The sequence below is a fragment of the Panulirus ornatus genome, chromosome 48 (genome assembly GCF_036320965.1).
Source record: "Panulirus ornatus isolate Po-2019 chromosome 48, ASM3632096v1, whole genome shotgun sequence".
Lineage (NCBI taxonomy): Eukaryota > Metazoa > Arthropoda > Malacostraca > Decapoda > Palinuridae > Panulirus > Panulirus ornatus.
Window position 1 is genome coordinate 5,705,859 of NC_092271.1, and position 25,422 is coordinate 5,731,280.

Here is a 25,422-nt window from a genome sequence, read left to right on the forward strand (position 1 = left end):
TGAGAGGACAAGAGCAAGGGAAGGAGTAGCAGTACTCCTGAAACAGGAGTTGTGGGAGTACGTGATAGAATGTAAGAAAGTAAATTCCCGATTAATATGGGTAAAACTGAAAGTTGATGGAGAGAGATGGGTGATTATTGGTGCATATGCACCTGGGCATGAGAAGAAAGATCATGAGAGGCAAGTGTTTTGGGAGCAGCTGAATGAGTGTGTTAGTGCTTTTGATGCACGAGATCGGGTTATAGTGATGGGTGATTTGAATGCAAAGGTGAGTAATGTGGCAGTTGAGGGAATAATTGGTGTACATGGGGTGTTCAGTGTTGTAAATGGAAATGGTGAAGAGCTTGTAGATTTATGTGCTGAAAAAGGACTGATGATTGGGATTACCTGGTTTAAAAAGCGAGATATACATAAGTATACTTATGTAAGTAGGAGAGATGGCCAGAGAGCGTTATTGGATTACGTGTTAATTGACAGGCGCGCGAAAGAGAGACTTTTGGATGTTAATGCGCTGAGAGGTGCAACTGGAGGGATGTCTGATCATTATTTTGTGGAGGTTCAGGTGAAGATTTGTATGGGTTTTCAGAAAAGAAGAGTGAATGTTGGGGTGAAGAGGGTGGTGAGAGTAAGTGAGCTTGGGAAGGAGACTTGTGTGAGGAAGTACCAGGAGAGACTGAGTACAGAATGGAAAAAGGTGAAAACAATGGAAGTAAGGGGAGTGGGGGAGGAATGGGATGTATTTAGGGAATCAGTGATGGATTGCGCAAAAGATGCTTGTGGCATGAGAAGAGTGGGAGGTGGGTTGATTAGAAAGGGTAGTGAGTGGTGGGATGAAGAAGTAAGAGTATTAGTGAAAGAGAAGAGAGAGGCATTTGGACGATTTTAGCAGGGAAAAAATGCAGTTGAGTGGGAGACGTATAAAAGAAAGAGACAGGAGGTCAAGAGAAAGGTGCAAGAGGTGAAAAAAAGGGCAAATGAGATTTGGGGTGAGAGAGTATCATTAAATTTTAGGGAGAATAAAAAGATGTTCTGGAAGGAGGTAAATAAAGTGCGTAAGACAAGGGAGCAAATGGGAACTTCAGTGAAGGGCGCAAATGGGGAGGTGATAACAAGTAGTGGTGATGTGAGAAGGAGATGGAGTGAGTATTTTGAAGGTTTGTTGAATGTGTTTGATGATAGAGTGGCAGATATAGGGTGTTTTGGTCGAGGTGGTGTGCAAAGTGAGAGGGTTAGGGAAAATGATTTGGTAAACAGAGAAGAGGTAGTAAAAGCTTTGCGGAAGATGAAAGCCGGCAAGGCAGCAGGTTTGGATGGTATTGCAGTGGAATTTATTAAAAAAGTGGGTGACTGTATTGTTGACTGGTTGGTAAGGTTATTTAATGTATGTATGACTCACGGTGAGGTGCCTGAGGATTGGCGGAATGCGTGCATAGTGCCATTGTACAAAGGCAAAGGGGATAAGAGTGAGTGCTCAAATTACAGAGGTATAAGTTTGTTGAGTATTCCTGGTAAATTATATGGGAGGGTACTGATTGAGAGGGTGAAGGCATGTACAGAGCATCAGATTGGGGAAGAGCAGTGTGGTTTCAGAAGTGGTAGAGGATGTGTAGATCAGGTGTTTGCTTTGAAGAATGTATGTGAGAAATACTTAGAAAAGCAAATGGATTTGTATGTAGCATTTATGGATCTGGAGAAAGCATATGATAGAGTTGATAGAGATGCTCTGTGGAAGGTATTAAGAATATATGGTGTGGGAGGCATGTTGTTAGAAGCAGTGAAAAGTTTTTATCGAGGATGTAAGGCATGTGTACGTGTAGGAAGAGAGGAAAGTGATTGGTTCTCAGTGAATGTAGGTTTGCGGCAGGGGTGTGTGATGTCTCCATGGTTGTTTAATTTGTTTATGGATGGGGTTGTTAGGGAGGTGAATGCAAGAGTTTTGGAAAGAGGGGCAAGTATGAAGTCTGTTGGGGATGAGAGAGCTTGGGAAGTGAGTCAGTTGTTGTTCGCTGATGATACAGCGCTGGTGGCTGATTCATGTGAGAAACTGCAGAAGCTGGTGACTGAGTTTGGTAAAGTGTGTGAAAGAAGAAAGTTAAGAGTAAATGTGAATAAGAGCAAGGTTATTAGGTACAGTAGGGTTGAGGGTCAAGTCAATTGGGAGGTGAGTTTGAATGGAGAAAAACTGGAGGAAGTGAAGTGTTTTAGATATCTGGGAGTGGATCTGGCAGCGGATGGAACCATGGAAGCGGAAGTGGATCATAGGGTGGGGGAGGGGGCGAAAATTCTGGGAGCCTTGAAGAATGTGTGGAAGTCGAGAACATTATCTCGGAAAGCAAAAATGGGTATGTTTGAAGGAATAGTGGTTCCAACAATGTTGTATGGTTGCGAGGCGTGGGCTATGGATAGAGCTGTGCGCAGGAGGATGGATGTGCTGGAAATGAGATGTTTGAGGACAATGTGTGGTGTGAGGTAGTTTGATCGAGTAAGTAACGTAAGGGTAAGAGAGATGTGTGGAAATAAAAAGAGCGTGGTTGAGAGAGCAGAAGAGGGTGTTTTGAAATGGTTTGGTCACATGGAGAGAATGAGTGAGGAAAGATTGACCAAGAGGATATATGTGTCGGAGGTGGAGGGAACGAGGAGAAAAGGGAGACTAAATTGGAGGTGGAAAGATGGAGTGAAAAAGATTTTGTGTGATCGGGGGCCTGAACTTGCAGGAGGGTGAAAGGAGGGCAAGGAATAGAGTGAATTGGAGCGATGTGGTATACCGGGGTTGACGTGCTGTCAGTGGATTTAATCGGGGCATGTGAAGCGTCTGGGGTGAACCATGGAAAGCTGTGTAGGTATGTATATTTGCGTGTGTGGACGTATGTATATACATGTGTATGGGGGTGGGTTGGGCCATTTCTTTCGTCTGTTTCCTTGCGCTACCTCGCAAACGCGGGAGACAGCGACAAAGGAAAAAAAAAAAAATATATGTATATATATATATTATTCCTGGGGATAGGGGATTAAGAATACTTCCCACGTATTCCCTGCGTGTCGTGGAAGGCGACTAAAAGGGGAGGGAGCGGGGGGCTGGAAATCCTCCCCTCTCGTTTTTTTTTTTAATTTTCCAAAAGAAGGAACAGAGGGCGCCAGGTGAGGATATTCCAAAAAAGGCCCAGTCCTCTGTTCTTAACGCTACCTCGCTAACGCGGGAAATGGCAAATAATTTAAAAGAAAAAGAAAAAAGAATATATATATATATATATATATATATATATATATATATATATATATATATATATATATATTGGAAAGGATCATAATTTTGCGCGTGATCAAGATATTGCTATGAGTCCACGGGGAAAATGAAACACGAAACGTTCCCAAGTGCACTTTCGTGTAATAATTACATCATCAGGGGAGACACAAGAGAGAATTATAACAGTCAGTTGATATACATTCTAAACTTAGTAAAAATCCCTTAGAAGCAGTTAATTCTCACTTCAATAAAGAAATGAAGTTGTTGTTGAAAGGTAACATTTCTCTTATCAAAAGTTTGTCATCTCTGTCCCCTTCTTTGCCATATATGTATCGACTTATCAAAACACATAAACAAAATTTTCCAGCAAGACCTATAGTGAGTTTAGTAGGCTCCATCACATATAAATTGTGAAAATGGTTAGTTTCTTTATTAAGCCCCTTAGTGGGTAAGATATCAAATTCTAATATCATGAACAATGTATATTTAGTCAACAAGCTAAACAATATCAATATTAATTTTGATTTCAAACTAGTTAGCTTTGATGTTTCCTCACTCTTCACTAAAGTTCCAGTTGATGACCTTTTAGAATATTTATTTGATGTCTTGGATGTATTCATTTACCTGTTTCAAAGTCTAATTTCATTGAAGTGATAAAATTGTGTATAAAAGACTGTGTATTTAAATTCAATGGAGATTATTATGCTGAAAAATTTGGTATGGCAATGGGTAACCCTCTTTCACCTGTACTAAGTAATCTTTATATGGAATTTTTTGAAACAAAGTTACTAAAACATATCTTACCTTCTAATGCAATTTGGTTTAGGTATGTAGATGATGTTCTTTGTGTTTGGCCAACAAATGAAAATTTACAAATATTTCTCCCCTTACTTAACAATTTAGTACCTTCCATCAAATTTACTGTAGAAAATGAAAATAATGGTATGTTACCATTTTTAGATTGCATGATCCATGGACAAGGAAACAAGTTTAAGTTTAGCATATACAGAAAACCCACCAATGTATGCTCATATATCCATTATTACTCATCTCAACATGACAAAGTTGAATTATCATTATTTCAATCTATGTTCCTTAGGGCATTACGTATTTGCAGTCCAGAGTTTATTGATGATGAGTTTGAGAAGATATATTCTATTGGATCTAAGTTAAAGTACCCTAGATCTTTCATTGATAAATCCCTTAAGTTAGCAAAGAAATCATTTTATAGAGTTGAGCCCAAACCTCCCATTGACACCAAGAATCTTTTAGTTCTCCCTTTTAATAATAATTTCACTTTGCTTCCCATGTTGTTTAAATCCTTTAATGTAAATGTTGCCTTTAGCAACAATAATACTATAAAGAATATCTTAATCAGGAATTCACCAGAAAATTCTCTTGGTTGCATCTATAAAGTGCCTTGTGGAAACTGTGATAAATTTTATGTTGGTCAGACTGGTAAGGATCTTTCTGTTAGACTTAAGCAACATAAATATAGTATAAGAACGGGACAAGAATCAAATTCCTTGTTTAATCATGTTAAAAACTATGATTATTGTATTGACTGAAGTAACACCATCTCAGTAATTAACTCTAACTCTATTACCAAGAGAAATATCATTGAATCTTCTATCATTAAATACACAAAGAATTATAATCTTAATATTAGTGATGGTCTATACAAATTAGATAACTTTATTGTTCATAAGATTTGTAAAATGATAAGTTTATGAACGCTCGTTGTATGTTTTGGACAATCACATGTTTACCAGATGGCGTCCTAGCTTCGTCTCTTCGATGTATATCAACTAACTGTTATATTTCTCTCTTGTGTCTCCCCGATGATGTGATTATTACACAAAAGTGACAATAATGGGAGATGTATAAGAGAAAGCGGCAAGAGGTGAAGAGCAAGATGCAGGGGTTGAAAAAGAGGGCAAATGAGGGTTGGGATGAGAGTATCAGCAAGCTTCAGGAAGAATACGATGATTTGGAAAGTGGGTAATTGAGTGAAAAAAAGAATACGTGGGGATATCCGGGAAAAGGTTTGATGAAGGAGTGATGTAACACACAGTGATGAAGTGAGGAAGAGATGGAGTGAGTATTTTGAAGGCTTGTTGAATGTGTTTGATGTAAGGTGGCAGACGTAGGATGTTTGGGTCTGGTGGTAAGGAAAGTGAGAGAGTCATGGTGCGTCGTTTGGAGACGAGAGATGTAGGTAGGTGGCACCAACTGCTGCTCTCCTGCTGTAGTAATAGTAATAGGGTGGCAGACAACCACAGACAAGGGAAGTACCAACGTTTTGTGTGCGGGAGGGATAGTGAGGCGCTGCGGCACAGTGAACCAAGAGTGAGGCGATTCACACGGTAGAAGAGAGAACAAGAGTAGGTGATAGGACTGACCCCTGAGGAACACCACTAAGAGGGGGAAGTCGATCTATCGATAACTTCTTATTGGATCGTCCAGAGAGGATACTATACAGCAGACAACAGAGAGAAACCAAAGGGAAAGATTTTACAAAGTCTGTTAAATGCTTTGGAGATATCGAAGGCCACAACAAAGGTTTCACCAAATTTCCTGATGGAGGAGGACCAGGGGTGAGTCACGTAGGAGTGATCACCAGTAGAACCAGCACTGCGATATTCTTACTGGTGGTTTGAAAGTGATGAGAAAGAGACAGTTAATAGTGCTAGTTACTTGGAGACAGAAGTGAGAGCAATAGGGTGATAGCTGAAGTGGTTAGAGCGTTTTCCTTTCTTAGGGCTGCACCAAGGCCTGCTTCCAAGAGGAAGGGAAAATCTGGATGTTTAGATAGAGGAGAAATAAGACGAATAAGGATCGGAAATAGCTTAGAGGCAGACATCTTTGGGACTGGAGGAGGTATGGTATTTGGGCCATACGCCTTGCCCTGCGCTGGAAGAATATAGGGGATAGTATAGGGTTAGTGGGAGGCGATGAGAACGGAGGATCAGATGCTGAATCTTACCAAGTTGAGTCAGAGAAGAATTATGAACTCTACCATCGCAGATCATTGTTTACCTTCATAACAAATATCATGATTGATATTTTGGTGGAAAATTACCATAGTTACGGAAGTGATCCTTAGGTTAACAATTTTTTTTTCTTTTTTACAATATAAAGACAAACGTTTGTGTTGTGTTTTCCCTTGTGGTGAAGGAGTAGCCTGTGAACAATGTGCCCAGGTGACGGTCTCTGCCGTCCTATGAATATGGGGAATCTTTGTGTTTCTCAGCGAGACAAATCTTACTTAAGACATTTCCTACTTTACAGGGTTGAGTGGGCTGCTGGCATGAGGAGAATGGAGGAGGAGCGGGTGCCACTGCTGCATCCCTCCCCCACCGCCTTTGTCAGGAACAGCAGCCTCAGGACCACTGTGCGTCACCGTCTACCACCGCTACACACCCTCACCACACCAGGCCACCATCCTCACCACCCAGCAGACTCTTACCCTCGAGCATTCGCAAGGGCTTACGTGAGGCCGGCCGAGCGTTCCCGTTCACCTGACCCAACAATCCTGCAGGATCGTCCTCCGCTGCCGCCTCCCAGGAATACGGACGATATCCAGCATAAGACAAATCATGTTGTGTTGAGGGTGTCACAATCCTACTGCTATGAGAGAGACTCTGGGAGTTCTGAGGCAGTCGGGGGTCAGTGGCAGCTGCCGACCTCAGCCACCCGAGGCAAAGACTCACTGAGGAAGTCACACTCTCTGTGCCCAGGGAAGCTGTGCCACTCAGTACAGTTGAGAGGTGACGAGAGAACATCACCACCTTCACCTACCACTGCATCTATCCCGTTAGCAGGAGCTGAGGGACGTCACCTGCCACAAGACCTCTCTCCACGTAACACTCTTGGTAACGTGAATGGTTGTGAAAGCAAACATCATCCTTTACAGCCATCAGGATCTCCGATCCTTCACCGAAATAGGACTAGAAACATTCTAGATCAACACAGTCACCCTCAGACATCTGGTTCTGGAAATGACCCGAGGAAAGGAATATCGTCTTTCTTCAGAAGGTCAGCATCACCCTCTCTGGACCACAGACTGAGGCCTCTCATCCAGCAGACCAGAGACCATCACGAAGGCCTGAGGAGCTCCACCTACAGTAACTCTGGAAATACTTCTTGGTGTCACACAGTGATAGCCAAGTTGCAGGGAAGGTCTCTCTCGCCCTCCCTACACCGCTCTACTCCACCAGCCTCGCCCACAACCTTCAGGAGAGTTCGTCATCCATCAGATACAGTGCCAAGAGGTCCCTGCAGGAGATATGGAAGTTTACCCCTTCAGAAAACTCGCCAGATGAACAACTCTAACCCGGAGTCGCGGGTGGAAATGGACCCAGTGTTAGCACGAGAGAGTCTGTCGAGGTCAACCTTGGCAAGGCTGCCGCCACCTGCCAGCACCCCACATCAGGGGAGCGATACCCGAGGAGCCTCGCCCTGGGGAGAACGAGCCTATATGCCGTGGCCTCTTAAACCATATACAGAGAAAGACTCACCCAGTAAAGGGCCTCAGCATCAAGCTGCAGACACACCTGCGCAGACCATTCCCGTCACTACGGACGACACTCCTCGGAGACGAAGCATTTCCTTGACCAACTTTACGACGTTGCCAGCGGGAGACGAACAACAGCCTGATCACTGGACGGACCATCATGAAGACTCCCTCAGCAGTGGAGGCCCGAGGGACATAGAGAAGACCCGACGTGCTCAGTCATGCCTGGACAGCCACCCACAGGATCCCATGGTAGTTATTTGTGTTAGACTGACACAAACCATCATATGTGTGTGTTAGGCACCGAGGGAGTGTAACACACTCACGAGGTCTTCACTTCTACAACACACTGTCATACGCTCACCCGAGCAAGACACTCGTACCCTCACCTTAGCGAGACACTCATACCCTCACCCTAGCAAGACACTCATATCTTCACCCTAGCAAGACACTCATACCCTCACCTAGTAAGACACTCATATCCTCACCCTAGCAAGACACTCATATCCTCACCCTAGCGACACTCATATCTTCACCCTAGCAAGACACTCATACCCTCACCTAGTAAGACACTCATATCCTCACCCTAGCGAGACACTCATATCCTCACCCTAGCGACACTCATATCTTCACCCTAGCAAGACACTCATACCCTCACCTAGTAAGACACTCATATCCTCACCCTAGCAAGACACTCATACCCTCACCCTAGCAAGACACTCATATCTTCACCCTAGCAAGACACTCATATCTTCACCCTAGCAAGACACTCATACCCTCACCTAGTAAGACACTCATATCCTCACCCTAGCAAGACACTCATATCCTCACCTAGCAGGATACATTCTCTCACTCTAGCAAGACACTCATACCCTCACCCTAGAAAGACACTCATGCCCTCACCCTAGCAAGACATTCATACCCTCACCCTAGCAAAACACTCATATCCTCAACCATGCAAAACACTCATACCCTCACCTAGCTAGCCATTCGTACCCTTACCCTAACAGGATACTCATACCCTCACCCTAGCAAAGCACTCATACCCTCACCCTAGCAAGACACTCATACCCTCACCTAGTAATCCACTCATACCTTCACCCTAGCAAGACACTCATACCATCATCCCAGCAAGACACTCATACCCTCACCCTAGCAAGACACTCATATCCTCACCCTAGCAAGACACTCATAACCTCGCCTAGTAAAACACTCATTCTCTCACCCTAGCAAGACACTCATACCCTCAACCATGCAAAGCACTCATAATCTCACCCTAGCAAGACACTCATACCCTCAACCGTGCAAAGCACTCATACCCTCACCCTAGCAAAACACTCATACCCTCAACCGTGCAAAGCACTCATAACCTCACCCTAGCAAGACACTCATACCCTCACCCTAGCAAGACACTCATAAGCTCACCTAGTAAGACACTCATTCTCTCACCCTAGCAAGACACTCATACCTTCACCCTAGCAAGACACTCATACCCTCACCCTAGCAAGACACTCATATCCTCACCCTAGCAAGACACTCATGCCCTCACCCTAGCAAGACACTGATACCCTCACCCTAGCAAGACACACATATCCTCTCCTAGCAAGGCAGTCATACCTTCACCTAGGAAGACACTCAGGCCCTTACCCTAACAAGACACTCATATCCTCACCTAGCAAGACACTCATAACCTCACCTAGCAAGACACTCAGACCCTCACCCTAACGAGACATACGTCCTCTCACCTAGTAAGACACTCTTACCCTCACCCTAGCAAGACACTCATATCCTCTCCTAGCAAGGAAGTCATACCCTCACCTAGGAAGACACTCAGACCCTTACCCTAACAAGACACTCATATCCTCATCCCTAACAAGACTCTCATAACCTCACCTAGCAAGACACTCAGACCCTCACCCTAACGAGACATACGTCCTCTCACCTAGTAAGACACTCTTACCCTCACCCTAGCAAGACACTCATCCCCTCACCTAGTAAGACACTCATACCTTCACCCTAGCAAGGCACTCATACCTTCACCCTAGCAAGACACTCATACCCTCATTTCAAATAAACTCCAGCGATACACTCACCATACCCTGACCCAGCAAAATACTCACCATACCATCATCTTAAGAACACACTCACCATAGCTTCATCCCAAAAACACACTCACTGTAGCCTCACCCCAGCACGCACCAAACCGTCACTCTAGCACCACACTTACCATATGTGGACCCAACAAAGCAATCACCAGATCACATCCCAGCAACACACTCATCACACCCTAAGCCCCACACAACGCTTACGACACCTGAATTTAGAAAAGCATTTTCCATACCCAGACCATAGTAACACACTCAGAATACTCACATCATAACAACACACTCACCATACTCACAAAATAGCAACACACTCACCATACTCACATCATAGCAACACACTCACCATACTCACATCATAGCAGCACACTCACCATACTCACATTATAGCAGCACACTCGCTATACTCACATCATAGCAACACACTCACCATACTCACATCATAGGAACACATTCACCATACTCACATCATAGCAACACACTCACCATACTCAAATCATAGGAACACATTCACCATACTCACATCATAGCAGCACACTCACCATACTCACATCATAGCAGCACACTCAATATACATCATAGCAGCACACTCACAATACTCACATCATAGCAGCACACTCACCATACTCAAATCATAGTAACACACTCATCATACACACATCATAGTAACACTTTTATCATACTCACATCATAGCAGCACACTCACCATACTCACATCATAGCAGCACACTCACCATACTCACATCATATCAACACACTCACCATACTCATATCATAACAAGACACTCAACATACTCACATCATAGCAGCACCCTCACCATACTCACATCATAGCAGCACACTCACCATACTCACATCATATCAACACACTCACCATACTCCCAACATAGCGGCACACTCACCATACTCACATCATAGCAGCACACTCACCATACTCACATCATAGCAATACACTCACCATACTCACATTATAGCAGCACACTCACCATACTCACATCATAGCAGCACACTCACCATACTCACATTATAGCAGCACACTCACCATACTCACAACATAGCAACACACTCACCATACTAAAATCATAGTAACACATTTACCATACTCACATCATAGCAGCACACTCACCATACTCACATCATAGCAGCACTCACCATACTCACATCATAGCAGCACACTCACCATACTCACAACATAGCAACACACTCATCATACTCACATCATAGTAACACATTTACCATACTCACATCATAGCAGCACACTCATCATACTCACATCATAGCAGCACACTCACCATACTCACATCATAGCAGCACACTCACCATACTCACATCATATCAACACTTTCACCAAACTCACATCATAGCAGCACATTCACCATTCTTACATCATAGCAACACACTCACCATACTCACATCCTAGCAACACACTCACCATACTCACATTATAGCAGCACATTCACTACACTCACATCATAGCAACACACTCACCATACTCACATCATAGTAACACATTTACCATACTCACATCATAGCAGCACACTCAACATACTCACATCATAGCAGCACACTCAACATACTCACATCATAGCAGCACACTCACCATACTCACATCATAGTAACACACTTACCATACTCACATCATAGCAGCACACTCACCATCCTCACATTATAGCAGCACATTCACTACACTCACATCATAGCAACACACTCATCATACTCACATCAGAGTAACACATTTACCATACTCACATCATAGTAGCACACTCACCATGCTCACATCATAGCAGCACACTCACCATACTCACATCATAGCAGCACACTCACCATACTCACACAATAGCAGCACACTCACCATACTCACATCATGACAGCACACTCACCATACTTACATTATAGCGACACACTCACCATACTCACATCATAGTAACACATTTACCATACTCACATCATAGCAGCACACTCACCATACTCACATCATAGCAACACACTCATCATACCCACATCATAGTAACACACTCACCATACTCACAACATAGCAGCACACCACACTCACATCATAGCAGCACACTCACCATACTCACATCATAGCAACACACTCACCATACTCACATCATAGTAACACATTTACCATACTCACATCATAGCAGCACACTCACCATACTCACATCATAGCAACACACTCACCATACTCACATCATTGTAAAACATTTACCATACTCGCATCATAGCAACACATCACCATACTCTCATCCCATCAACACACTCACCTTACCCTCACTCAAACAACATACATACCGTAAACGCACTATACCAACACACTTACCACACCCACACCATAGCAAGCCACTCACCATACCCACACCACAGCCACTCAATCACCATACCCACATCATAGTAACACACTCACCATACTCACACCACAGCAACACAATCACCATACCCACACCATAGCAACACAACCACCATAGCCACACCATAGCAACACACTCATCATACCCACACCACAGCATTACAATCACCATATCCACACCATCGCAACATACTCACCATACCCACACCATTGCAACACACTCACCATACCCACACCATAGTAGCACAATCACCATACAACATCATAGCAACACATTCACCATACCCACATCATAACAACATACTCACCATACCCTCAATCCAGGAAAACTTTCAAACACATCCCAACAACACTCAAAGCAAAATTCCATTCCAACAACACACTTACCGCATCATCACTCCATCAACACACTCACCATATCATCAATTCAACAATACACCCACCAAATTATTCTTATCAACACACTCACTATATCATCAAAATCAACACAGTCACTATAGCATTACCATGAACACACTCATCACATCATCAATAACTCACCATATCATCACCATCAACACACTCATCACATCATCAACCACATTCACCATATCATCACCATCAACACACTCATCACATCATCACCAACAGTCACCATATCATCATCATCAACAAACTCACCATATCATCAATAACAGTCACCATATCATCACCATCAACACACATACCATATCATCAACAACAGACACAAAATAATCAAGATCAGCACACTCACCATATCATAACTATCAACACACTCATCACATCAACTCCATCAAACCATTGACCATATCATCAACATCAACACACTCACCATACCATCACCATCAACACACTCACCATATCATCATCATTAACACACTCCCCATATCATCACCATCAACACACTCACCATATCCTCATCAACATACTCATCATATCGTCGCCATCAACACACTCACCATATCATCACCATCAACGCTCTCATCATCACACCATCAACACACTCGCCATTTTATAATCATCAACACACTCACTCTATCATCATCAACACACTCATTATTTCACTATCAACACACTCACCATACCATCACCATCAACACATTCATCATTTCATCACCATCAACAAACTCATCAATATCATCATTCCAACAATACACTCACCATATCATCACTCTAACAAAGCACTCACCAAAACTTCACTCTAACAACACACTTGCAATATTATCATTCAGTCAACACACTCACCAAAACCTCACTCCATCAACACACTCACCACATCAAAGTCCATTAGTGAACTCCCAATATCATCACAATACACTCACCATACCATCACTCCATCAACACACCATAACATCACTCCATCAACACACTCACCATATGATCATTCCATCAACACTGACCATATAATCTCTCCAACACACTCAACACACTCACCATATCATCACTCCATCAACACACTCACCATATCATTACTCCATCAACACACTCACCATATCATCAATGCAACACACCCACCAAATCATTCTTATCAACACACTCATCATATCATCAAAATCAACACAGTTACAATAGCATTACCATGAGCACATTCATCACATCATCAATAAGTCACCACATCATCATCAACACACTCATCATATCATCAGTATCATCACATTCATCACATCATCAGCAAGTCACCAAATCATCACCATCAGCACACTCATCACATCATTACCATCAACATACTCACCATATCATCATCAACACACCATATCATCACATCAACACACTCACCATATCATCTCCATCAACACACTCATCACATCATCAATAACAGTCACCATATCATCACCATCAATACACTCACCATGACATCAACAGCAGACTCACAAAATAATCACTATCAACACACTCACCATATCATCACCATCAACACACTCACCACATCAACTCCATTAACCCACTCACCATATCATCAACAACACATTCACAATATCATCACCATCAACAACTCACCATATCATCACCATCAACACACTCACCATATCATTAACACATCATATCATCGCCATCAACACACACACCATATCATCACACACTCATCATATCATCGCCATCAACACACTCACCATATCATCACTATCAACGCACTCATCGTCATCACCATCAACACACTCACCATTTTATAACCATCAACACACTCACCATTTTATAACCATCAACACACTCACCCTATCATCATCAACACACGCATCATATCATCACCATCAACGCACTCACCATATTATCACCATCAACACACTAACCATATCATCACCATCAACACACTCACCATATTATCACCATCAACACACTTACCATGTCATCACCATCAACACATTCACCATATCAACACCATCAACTCACTCACCATGGCATCGCCATCAACACACTCACCATATCATTACCATCAACACACTCACCATATCATCATCATCATCAACACACCATATCATAACCATTAACACGCTCATCATTTCATAATCATTAACTCAACATATCATCACCATCAACACACTCACCGTATCATCACCGTCAACACACTCACCATATCACAACCATCAACACACTCGCCCTATCATCATCATTATCAACACACCATATTATCACCAAAACACACTCACCATATCATCATCATCAACACGCTCGCCACATCATCAATATCAACACACTCACCATATCATCACCATCAACACACTCATCATATCATAACCATCAACACACTCACCAAATATAACCAATAACCATCAACACACTCATCATATCATCACCATCAACACACTCAACATATCATCACCATCAGCACGTTCACCATATCATCACCATCAACACACTCACCATATCATCACCATCAACACGCTCACCATATCATCGTCATAAACACACTCGCCATATCATCACCATAACACACTTACCATATGATCACCATCAACACACCATATCATCAATCCAACAACACACCCACCAAATTATTCTTATCAAGGCACTCACCATATCATCACTCCATCAACACACTCACCATATCATTACTCCATCAACACTCTCACCATATCATCAATCCAACAACACACCCACCACAGTATTCTTATGAACACACTCACCAAATCATCACCATCATCACACTCACCATATCATCACATCAACACACTCATCATATCATAACCATCAACATTCACCATTATGACCAATAACACCACACACACTCACATATCATCACCATCACACACATCAACAATCATCACCATCAATACACTCACCATTTCAAACCATCAACACTCACCATATCATACCATAACACCACAACTACCACCATATCATTCACCATCAACACACTCAACATATCACACATCAATACACTCACCATCTTCAAACCATCAACACACTCACCATATCATCACCATCAACACACTCATATCATCACCATCAACACCTCATCTCATATATAAACATCACACATCATCACACACACACCACATATCATCACCATCAACACACTCACTCAATAATCATCACCATCAACACACTCAACCAATATTTCATCACCATCAACACACTCACCTTTTCATAACCATCAACACATTCCCCATATCATCACCACAAACACACTCATATCATCACCATCAATACACTCACCATATCACCATGAACACACTCACCATATCAACGCCATATCATCACCATCAGCACAGTATATCATCACCATCAACAATCTGACTATATCATCACCATCAACACCATATCATCACCATTAACACACTGACCATATCATCACCATCAACACACTCACCTTATCATCATCATTAACACAATCATCATATCATCACCATCAACACATTCACCATATCATCATCATCAACACACTCATCATATCATCACTATTATACACTCACCATATCATCACCATCAACACACCATATCATCGCCATTAACATACTGACCATATCATCACCCTCAACACACTCACCATATCATAACCATCAACACACTCACCATATCATCACCATTAACACATTCATCATATCATCACCGTTAACACACTCACCACATCATCACCATCAACACACCATATCATCATCATCAACACACTCACCATATAATAACCATCAACACACTCACCATATCACCACCATCAACACACTCACCATATCATAACCATCAACACACTCACCATATCACTACCATCAACACACTCACCATTTCATAACCATCAACACACTCATCATATCATCACCATCAACACACTCATATCATCACCATCAACACACTCACCATATCATCATCATCAACACACTCACCATATCATCACCATCAACACACTCACCATATCATCACCATCAACACATCATATCATCACTATCAACACACTCACTATATCATCACCATCAACACCATATCACCATGAACACACTTACCATATCATCACCATCAACATGCTCACCATATCATCACCATCAACACATCATATCATCACTATCAACACACTCACTATATCATCACCATCAACACCATATCACCATGAACACACTTACCATATCATCACCATCAACATGCTCACCATATCTTCACCATCAACACATTCATCATATCATCACCATTAACACACTCATCATTCCCTAATCACAGCTGAACACAATTTTGCCCAGTCATCATAACATGTACCATGACTGTCTTCCCATAATGCATGTGTTATGATATGTTAGCATACTGTAAACTGACACTCTCCATACTCCTCACTCAGACAAGGGAAGTATCTTGACAGCCGCCTCCTGTCCTCTATACTCCTCAGACAAAGGTACTTCCTGAGAATTTCTCATTTATCTCCGGTCAACATTTCAATATAGATAATTGTGTTTCCTTCGTTATCATTGTGTGTCTGTTCGTTGCTTGTCGACTGGTTGTCATGACCGACCTTGTCTTCCTCACTGATCCATCCTGCTCTTCCTTCACCATGACTGACCTTGTCTTCCTCACTGATCCATCCTGCTCTTCCTCACCATGACCGACCTTGTCTTCCTCACTGATCCATCCTGCTCTTCCTCACCATGACTGACCTTGTCTTCCTCACTGATCCATCCTGCTCTTCCTCACCATGACTGACCTTGTCTTCCTCACTGATCCATCCTGCTCTTCTTCACCATGACTGACCTTGTCTTCCTCACTGATCCATCCTGCTCTTCCTCACCATGACTGACCTTGTCTTCCTCACTGATCCATCCTGCTCTTCCTCACCATGACCGACCTTGTCTTCCTCACTGATCCATCCTGCTCTTCCTCACCATGACTGACCTTGTCTTCCTCACTGATCCATCCTGCTCTTCTTCACCATGACTGACCTTGTCTTCCTCACTGATCCATCCTGCTCTTCTTCACCATGACTGACCTTGTCTTCCTCACTGATCCATCCTGCTCTTCTTCACCATGACTGACCTTGTCTTCCTCACTGATCCATCCTGCTCTTCCTCACCATGACTGACCTTGTCTTCCTCACTGATCCATCCTGCTCTTCCTCACTTCGTCACTATCCCTCGCTCCTCCGTCTTCAACCTGAACGTTTCTGAATGTTGTAGCTCAAGACTTCTGCTGTGACGACACTAATGTCCCTTATTATGGTCTCGACACATTTCTTTCCTTCATCTCTGAGAGTTGTGCCAGGTTGTACCATCTGTTGTGCCAGGTTGTACCATCTGTTGTGCCAGGTTGTACCATCTGTTGTGCCAGGTTGTACCGGCTGTTGTGCCAGGCTGTACCATCTGTTGTGCCAGGCTGTACCATCTGTTGTGCCAGGTTGTACCATCTGTTGTGCCAGGCTGTACCGGCTGTTGCGCCAGGCTGTACCATCTGTTGTGCCAGGCTATACTATCTGTTGTGCCAGGCTGTACTATCTGTTGTGCCAGGCTGTACCAGCTGTTGTGCCAGGTTGTACCATCTGTTGTGCCAGGTTGTACCATCTGTTGTGCCAGGTTGTACCAGCTGTTGTGCCAGGTTGTACCATCTGTTGTGCCAGGTTGTACCAGCTGTTGTGCCAGGCTGTACCAGCTGTTGTGCCAGGCTGTACCATCTGTTGTGCCAGGCTGTACCAGCTGTTGTGCCAGGCTGTACCAGCTGTTGTGCCAGGGTGTACCTGTTGTTGTGCCAGGCTGTACCAGCTGTTGTGCCAGGCTGTTCCAGCTGTTGTGCCAGGCTGTACCATCTGTTGTGCCAGGGTGTACCTGTTGTTATGCCAGGCTGAACCAGCTGTTGTGCCAGGGTGTACCAGCTGTTGTGCCAGGTTGTACCATCTGTTGTGCCAGGCTGCACCGGCTGTTGTGCCAGGTTGTACCAGCTGTTGTGCTTGGCTGTACCAGCTGTTGTTGTGGTTGGCTATATTGACCCATGTCTTCCTCCTGACGTGTGCCAGTGTTGACAGGCTTGAGTGCCTGACTCATGCTGTGGCAACGCTTGACACTGAAGGTGAGGTTCACTGTGATGAGAGAGGTCGTCTTCCTGGTGTGACAGTGTTGGTGCAGTTCACTGAGTCAGTGTGTGTTCACATCCTGGTCTGGGTCGTCCATGGTTGAGGGTCACAGTGGCCCTGGAGTTCTGTGGCCTTAGTTCCTCCTGACACTGTGACAGCAAAGCTAGGATCTCCTGGCCTCAGTCAGGTCGTCTCGGGGGTGCGATAGCTGACCACTTTCATCTTCCCAGCTGACGAGATCGAGGCGTTCACGCTCCCTCAACAACCACGTCCACAAGAACCACGTCCACAGCGATGTCCTTGGGCGAGGCGTCCACAACTTGGGCTTCGTCAGTAGCGACATCCCCAGCAGCGATGTGTACGGCTCCCGTGTCTCCAACGCAGGCAAGACTCTCGTCTCATCATCGTTGAAGTCAACAGAAGCCAGGTAAGCGAGAGGCGGCCACAGTAGAGGCTGCTGATCGACCATGTTGACACAGCCATCCACAACTCTAGCATAAGATCAAGATCCATAATGCAGCCACTGTGGCTGACACACGTAGGAAACATCATTGGAAAACATGGGAAAGTTTGGTAAACGTTTCAGTCTTAAATCAGAATTATTGGCCTCCAATTGGAGAAAGTCCAGACGGGGGCAACAAACCTATCCTACATTGATTTAAACTGACAAAGATGAAACGTGAAGTGTTGCGTAACAAGGCCAGGGAAACACTCAAGCGTGCAGTGTTGTGCAACAAGGTGTAGGGAAAAACTCAAGCGTGCAGTGTTGTGAAACAGGGCCAGGGAAAGACTCAAGAGTGCAGTGTTGTGCAACAAGGGAAGGAAAACACTCAAGCGTGCAGTGTTGCGTAACGAGGCCAGGGAAACAATCAAGCGTGCAGTGTTGTACAACAAGGCCAGGGAAACACTCAAGCGCACAGTGTTGTGCAACAAGGCCAGGAAAACACTCAAGCTTGCAGTGTTGCGTAACGAGGCCAGGGAAACACTCAAGCGCGCAGCGTTGCGTAACAAGGTCCAGGGAAACACTCAAGCGTGCAGTGTTGGGTAACAAGGCCAGGGAAACACCTAAGTGTGCAGTGTTGCGTAACAAGGCCAGGGAAACACTCAAGAGTGCAGTGTTGTACAACAAGGCCAGGGAAACACTCAAGCGTGCAGTGTTGTACAACAATGTACAGGGAAAACCTCAAGCGTACAGTGTTAAGCAACAGGGCCAGGGAAACACTCAAGCGTGCAGTGTTGTGCGACAAGGCCAGGGAAACACTCAAGCGTGCAGGGTTGTGCAACAAGGTGCAGGGAAACACTCAAGCGTGCAGGGTTGTGCAACAAGGTGCCGGGAAACACTCAAGCGTGCAGTGTTGTGCAACAAGGCCAGGAAAACACTCAAGCTTGCAGTGTTGCGTAACGAGGCCAGGGAAACACTCAAGCGCGCAGTGTTGTGCAACAAGGTGCAGGGAAACACTCAAGCGTGCAGTGTTGTGCAACAAGGCCAGGGAAACACTCAAGCGTGCAGTGTTGTGCAACAAGGTGCAGGGAAACACTCAAGCGTGCAGGGTTGTGCAACAAGGTGCAGGGAAACACTCAAGCGTGCAATGTTGTGCAACAAGGCCAGGGAAACACTCAAGCGTGCAGTGTTGTGCAACAAGGTGCCGGGAAACACTCAAGCGTGCAGGGTTGTGCAACAAGGTGCAGGGAAACACTCAAGCGTGCAGTGTTGTGCAAAAAGGCCAGGGAAACACTCAAGCGTGCAGTGTTGTGCAACAAGGTCCAGGGAAACACTCAAGCGTGCAGTGTTGTGCTAACAAGGCCAGGGAAACACTCAAGCGTGCAGTGTTGCGTAACAAGGTCCAGGGAAACACTCAAGCGTGCAGTGTTGTGTCACAAGGTCCAGGGAAACACTCAAGCGTGCAGTGTTGTGTAACAAGGTCCAGGGAAACACTCAAGCGTGCAGTGTTGTGCAATAAGTCCAGGAAAACACTCAAGCGTGCAGTGTTGCGTAACAAGGCCAGGGAAACACTCAAGCGTGCAGTGTTGCGTAACAAGGTCCAGGGAGACACTCAAGCGTGCAGTGTTGTGCAACAAGGCCAGGGAAACACTCAAGCGTGCAGTGTTGCGTAACAAGGTCCAGGGACACACTCAAGCGTGCAGTGCTGTGCAACAAGGTCAGGGAAATACTCAAGCGTGCAGTGTTGTGCAACAAGGTCGAGGGAAACACTCAAGCGTGCAGTGTTGTGTAACAAGGTCCAGGGAAACACTCAAGCGTGAAGTGTTGCGTAACAAAGTCCAGGGAAACACTCAAGCGTGCAGGGTTGTGTAAGAGGGTGAAGGGATACACTCAAGTGTGCAGTGTTGTGCAACAAGGTCCAGAGAAACACTCAAACGTGCAGTGCTGTGTAATAAGGTCTAGGGAAACACTTAAGCATGCAGTGCTGTGTAACAAGACAAGGGAAACACTCAAACGTGCAGTGTTGTGTAACAAGGTGCAGGAAAACACTCAAGCGTGCAGTGTTGTGTAACAAGGTGCAGGGAAACACTCAAGCGTCCAGTGTTGTGCAACAAGGTCCAGGGAAACACTCAAGCGTGCAGTGTTGTGCAACAAGGTCTAGGGAAACACTTAAGCGTGCAGTGCTGTGTAACAAGGCCAGGGAAACACTTAAACGTGCAGTGTTGCGTAACAAGGTGCAGGAAAACACTCAAGCGTGCAGTGTTTTGTAACAAGGTCCAGGGAAACACTCAAGCGTGCAGTGTTGTGCAACAAGGTCCAGGGAAACACTCAAGCGCGCAGTGTTGTGCAACAAGGTCCAGGAAACACTTAAGCGTGCAGTATTTTGTAACAAGGCCAGGGAAAAACTCAAGTGTACAGTGTTGTGTAACAAGGTCTAGGGAAACACTCAAGCCAGCAGTGTTGCGCAACAAGGTCCAAGTAAACACTCATGTGTCCATCGTGTAACAAGGTCCAAGAATGCAGCGTTTGTAACCAGGTCCAGGGAGACACTCAAGCGTGCAGTGTTGTGTAACATGGTCCAGGGACACACTCAAGCGAAAAATGTCGTGTAACAAGGTCCAGGGAAACACTGAAGCGTGCAGTGATGTGTAACAAGGTCCAGATAAACACTTAAACGTGCAGTGTTGCGTAAGAAGGTCCAGGGAAACACTCAAGCGTGTAGGGTTGTGTAACAAGCGTGCAGTGTTGTGCAACAAGGATCGATGGAAACACTCAAGCGTACAGTGTTGTGTAACAAGGCCAGGGAAACACTCAAGCGTGCAGTGTTGTGTAACAAGGCCAGGGAAACACTCAAGCGTGCAATGTTGGGCAACAAGGCCAGGGAAACACTTAAGCGTGCAGTGTTGTGCAACGAGGTGCTGGGAAACACTCAAGCGTGCAGTGTTGTGCAACGAGGTGCAGGGAAACACTCAAGCGTGCAGTGTTGTGCAAAAAGGCCAAGGAAACACTCAAGCGTGCAGTGTTGCGTAACATGGTCCAGGGACACACTCAAGCGTTCAGTGTTGTGCTACAAGGTCAGGAAAACACTCCTGCGTGCAGTATTGTGCAACAAGGTCTAGGGAAACACTCAAGCGTGCAGTGTTGTGTAACAAGGTGCAGGGAAACACTCAAGCGAGCAGTGTTGCGTAACAAAGCCACGGAAACAAACAAGGGTGCAGTGTTGTGTCACAAGGTCCAGGTAACACTCAAGCGTGCAGTGCTGTGTAACAAGGTCCAGGGAAACACTCAAGCGTGCAGTGTTGTGTAACAAGGTCCAGGGAAACACTCAAGCGTGCAGTGTTGTGTAACAAGGCCAGGGAAACACTCAAGCGTGCAGTGTTGTGTAACAAGGTCCAGGGAAACACTCAAGCGTGCAGTGTTGTGTAACAAGGTCCAGGGAAACACTCAAGCGTGCAGTGTTGCGTAACAAGGTCCAGGAAACACTCAAGCGTGCAGTGTTGTGCAACAAGGTCCAGGGAAACACTCAAGCGTGCAGTGTTGTGCAACAAGGTCCAGGGAAACACTCAAGCGTGCAGTGTTGTTGTAACAAGGCCAGGGAAACACTCAAGCGTGCAGTGTTGTGTAACAAGGTCCAGGGAAACACTCAAGCGTGCAGTGTTGTGTAACAAGGTCCAGGGAAACACTCAAGCGTGCAGTGTTGTGCAACAAGGTCCAGGAAACACTCAAGCGTGCAGTGTTGTGCTACACGGTCCAGTGAAACACTCAAGCGTGCAGTGTTTTGTAACAAGGTCCAGGAGAGACACTGAAGCGTGCAGTGTCGTGTAACAAGGTCCAGGGACACACTCAAGCGTATAATGTCGTGTAAAAGGTCCAGGGAAACACTCAAGCGTGCAGTGATATGTAACAAGGTCCAGGTAAACACTTAAGCGTGCAGTGCTGCGTAACAAGGGTCCAGGGAAACACTCAAGCTTGCATTGTTGTCTAACAAGGTTACAGGGAAACACTGAAGCGTGCAGTGGTGTGCAACGAGGTCCAGGGAAACACTCAAGCGTGCTTTGTTCTCTAACAAGGTGCAGGGAAGCACTCAAGCGTGTAGTTATTGTGCAAGAAGATGCAAGGAAACACTCAAGCTTGCAGTATTGCACAACAAGGTCCAGGAAGACACCCAAGCAAGCAGTATTGTGTAACAAGGTCTAGGGAAGCAGTCAAGCGTGCAGTGTTGTGTGATAAGGTCCAGTGAAACACTCAAGCGTGCAGTGTTGTGTAACAAGGTGCAGGGAAACACTCAAGCGTGCAGTGTTTTGCAACAAAGTCCAAGGAAATACTCAAGCGTGTAATGTTGTGCAACAAGGTCCAGGAAAACACTCAAGCGTGAAGTGTTTTGTAACAAGGCCAGGGAAATACTCAAGCGTGCAGTGTTGTGTAACACGGTCCAGGGACACACTCAAGCGTGCAGTGTTGTGGAACAAGGTGCAGGGAAACACTCAAGCGTGCAGTGTTGCGTAACAAAGTCCAGGGAAACACTCAAGCGTGCAGGGTTGTGTAAGAGGGTGAAGGGATACACTCAAGTGTGCAGTGTTGTGCAACAAGGTCCAGAGAAACACTTAAGCGTGCAGTGCTGTGTAACAAGGCCAGGGAAACACTCAAACGTGCAGTGCTGTGTAATAAGGTCTAGGGAAACACTTAAGCATGCAATGCTGTGTAACAAGACAAGGGAAACACTCAAACGTGCAGTGTTGTGTAACAAGGTGCAGGAAAACACTCAAGCGTGCAGTGTTGTGTAACAAGGTCCAGGGAAACACTCAAGCGTGCAGTGTTGTGTAACAAGGTGCAGGGATACACTCAAGCGTGCAGTGTTGTGCAACAAGGTCCAGGGAAACACTCAAGCGTGCAGTGTTGTGTAACAAGGTCCAGGGAAACACTCTAAGCGTGCAGTGCTGTGTAACAAGGTCTAGGGAAACACTTAAGCGTGCAGTGCTGTGTAACAAGGACAAGGGAAACACTCAAACGTGCAGTGTTGTGTAACAAGGTGCAGGAAAACACTCAAGCGTGCAGTGTTGTGTAACAAGGTCCAGGGAAACACTCAAGCGTGCAGTGTTGTGCAACAAGGTCCAGGAAACACTCAAGCGGTGCAGTGTTTGTGTAACAAGGTCCAGGGAAACACTTAAGCGTGCAGTGTTGTGTAACAAGGCCAGGGAAACACTCAAGCGTGCAGTGTTGTGTAACAAGGTGCAGGAAACACTCAAGCCTGCAGTGTTGTGTAACAAGGTCCAGTGAAACTCTCAAGCGTGCAGTGTTGTGTAATGAGGTCCAGTGAAACACTCAAGCGTGTAGTGTTGTTTAGCAAAGTCCAGGGAAACAGTGAAGTGTGCAGTGCTATGTAACAAGGTCCAGGGAAACACTCCAGTTCGCACTGTCGTATAACAAGGTCCAGGGAGACACTCAAGCGTGTATTGTAGTGTAACAAGGTCCAGGGACACACTCAAGCGTGGAGTGTTGTTTAACAAGGTCAATGGATACACTCAAGCGTGCAGCATTCTGAAACAAGTTCCAAGTAAACACTCAAGCGTGCAGTGTTGTGTAATAAGGTACAGGGATACACTCAAGCGTGCAGTGTTGTGCAAAGAGGTCCAGGGACACATTCAAGCGTGCAGTGTTCTGTAACAAGGTCTAGGGACATACTCAAGTGTGCAGTGCTTTGTAACAAGGTCCAGGGAAACAACCAAGCATGTATTGTAGTGTAACAAGGTCCAGGGTCACACTCAAGTGGGTACTCATGTGTAACAAGGTCCAGGGAAACGCTCAAGCGTGCAGTGTTCTGTAACAAGGTTCAGGGAAACACTCAAGCCTGCAGTGTTGTGTAACAAGGTCCAGGGAGACACTCAAGCATGCAGTGTTGTGTAAGAAGCTCCAGTGAAACACTCAAGCGTGCACTTTTATGTAACAAGGTCCAGGGATACACTGAAGCGTGCAGTGTTATGTAACAAGGACCAGGGCCACACTCAAGCGTGCAGTGTTGTATAACAAGGTCCAGGGAGACACACAAGTGTGCAGTGTTATGTAGCAAGGTCCAGGGACACACAGAAGCATGCAATGTTGTGTAACAAGGTCCAGGGAAACACTCAAGCGTGTAGTGTTATGCCACAAGGTCCAGGGAAACACTCAAGCGTGCAGTGTTGTGCAATAAGGTCCAGGGAAACACTCAAGCGTGCAGTGTTGTTTAGCAAGGTCCAGGGAAACACTCAAGCGTGCAGTGTTGCGTAACAAGGTCTAGGGAAACACTAATGCGTCCA

General features: G+C 45.1%; 1 protein-coding gene across 1 annotated transcript in view; it reads left to right on the forward strand.

Annotated features, from left to right (window-relative positions):
* The window catches only part of LOC139764059 (uncharacterized), a 111,005-nt gene that overhangs the window by 51,593 nt on the left and 33,990 nt on the right, over positions 1–25,422 (forward strand). Inside the window, exons 2-3 of the mRNA XM_071690514.1 lie at positions 6,536–8,012; positions 18,918–19,114. Of these exons, the coding sequence (XP_071546615.1) occupies positions 6,536–8,012; positions 18,918–19,114 (1,674 nt within the window). The remainder of the gene's footprint in view (positions 1–6,535; positions 8,013–18,917; positions 19,115–25,422) is intronic.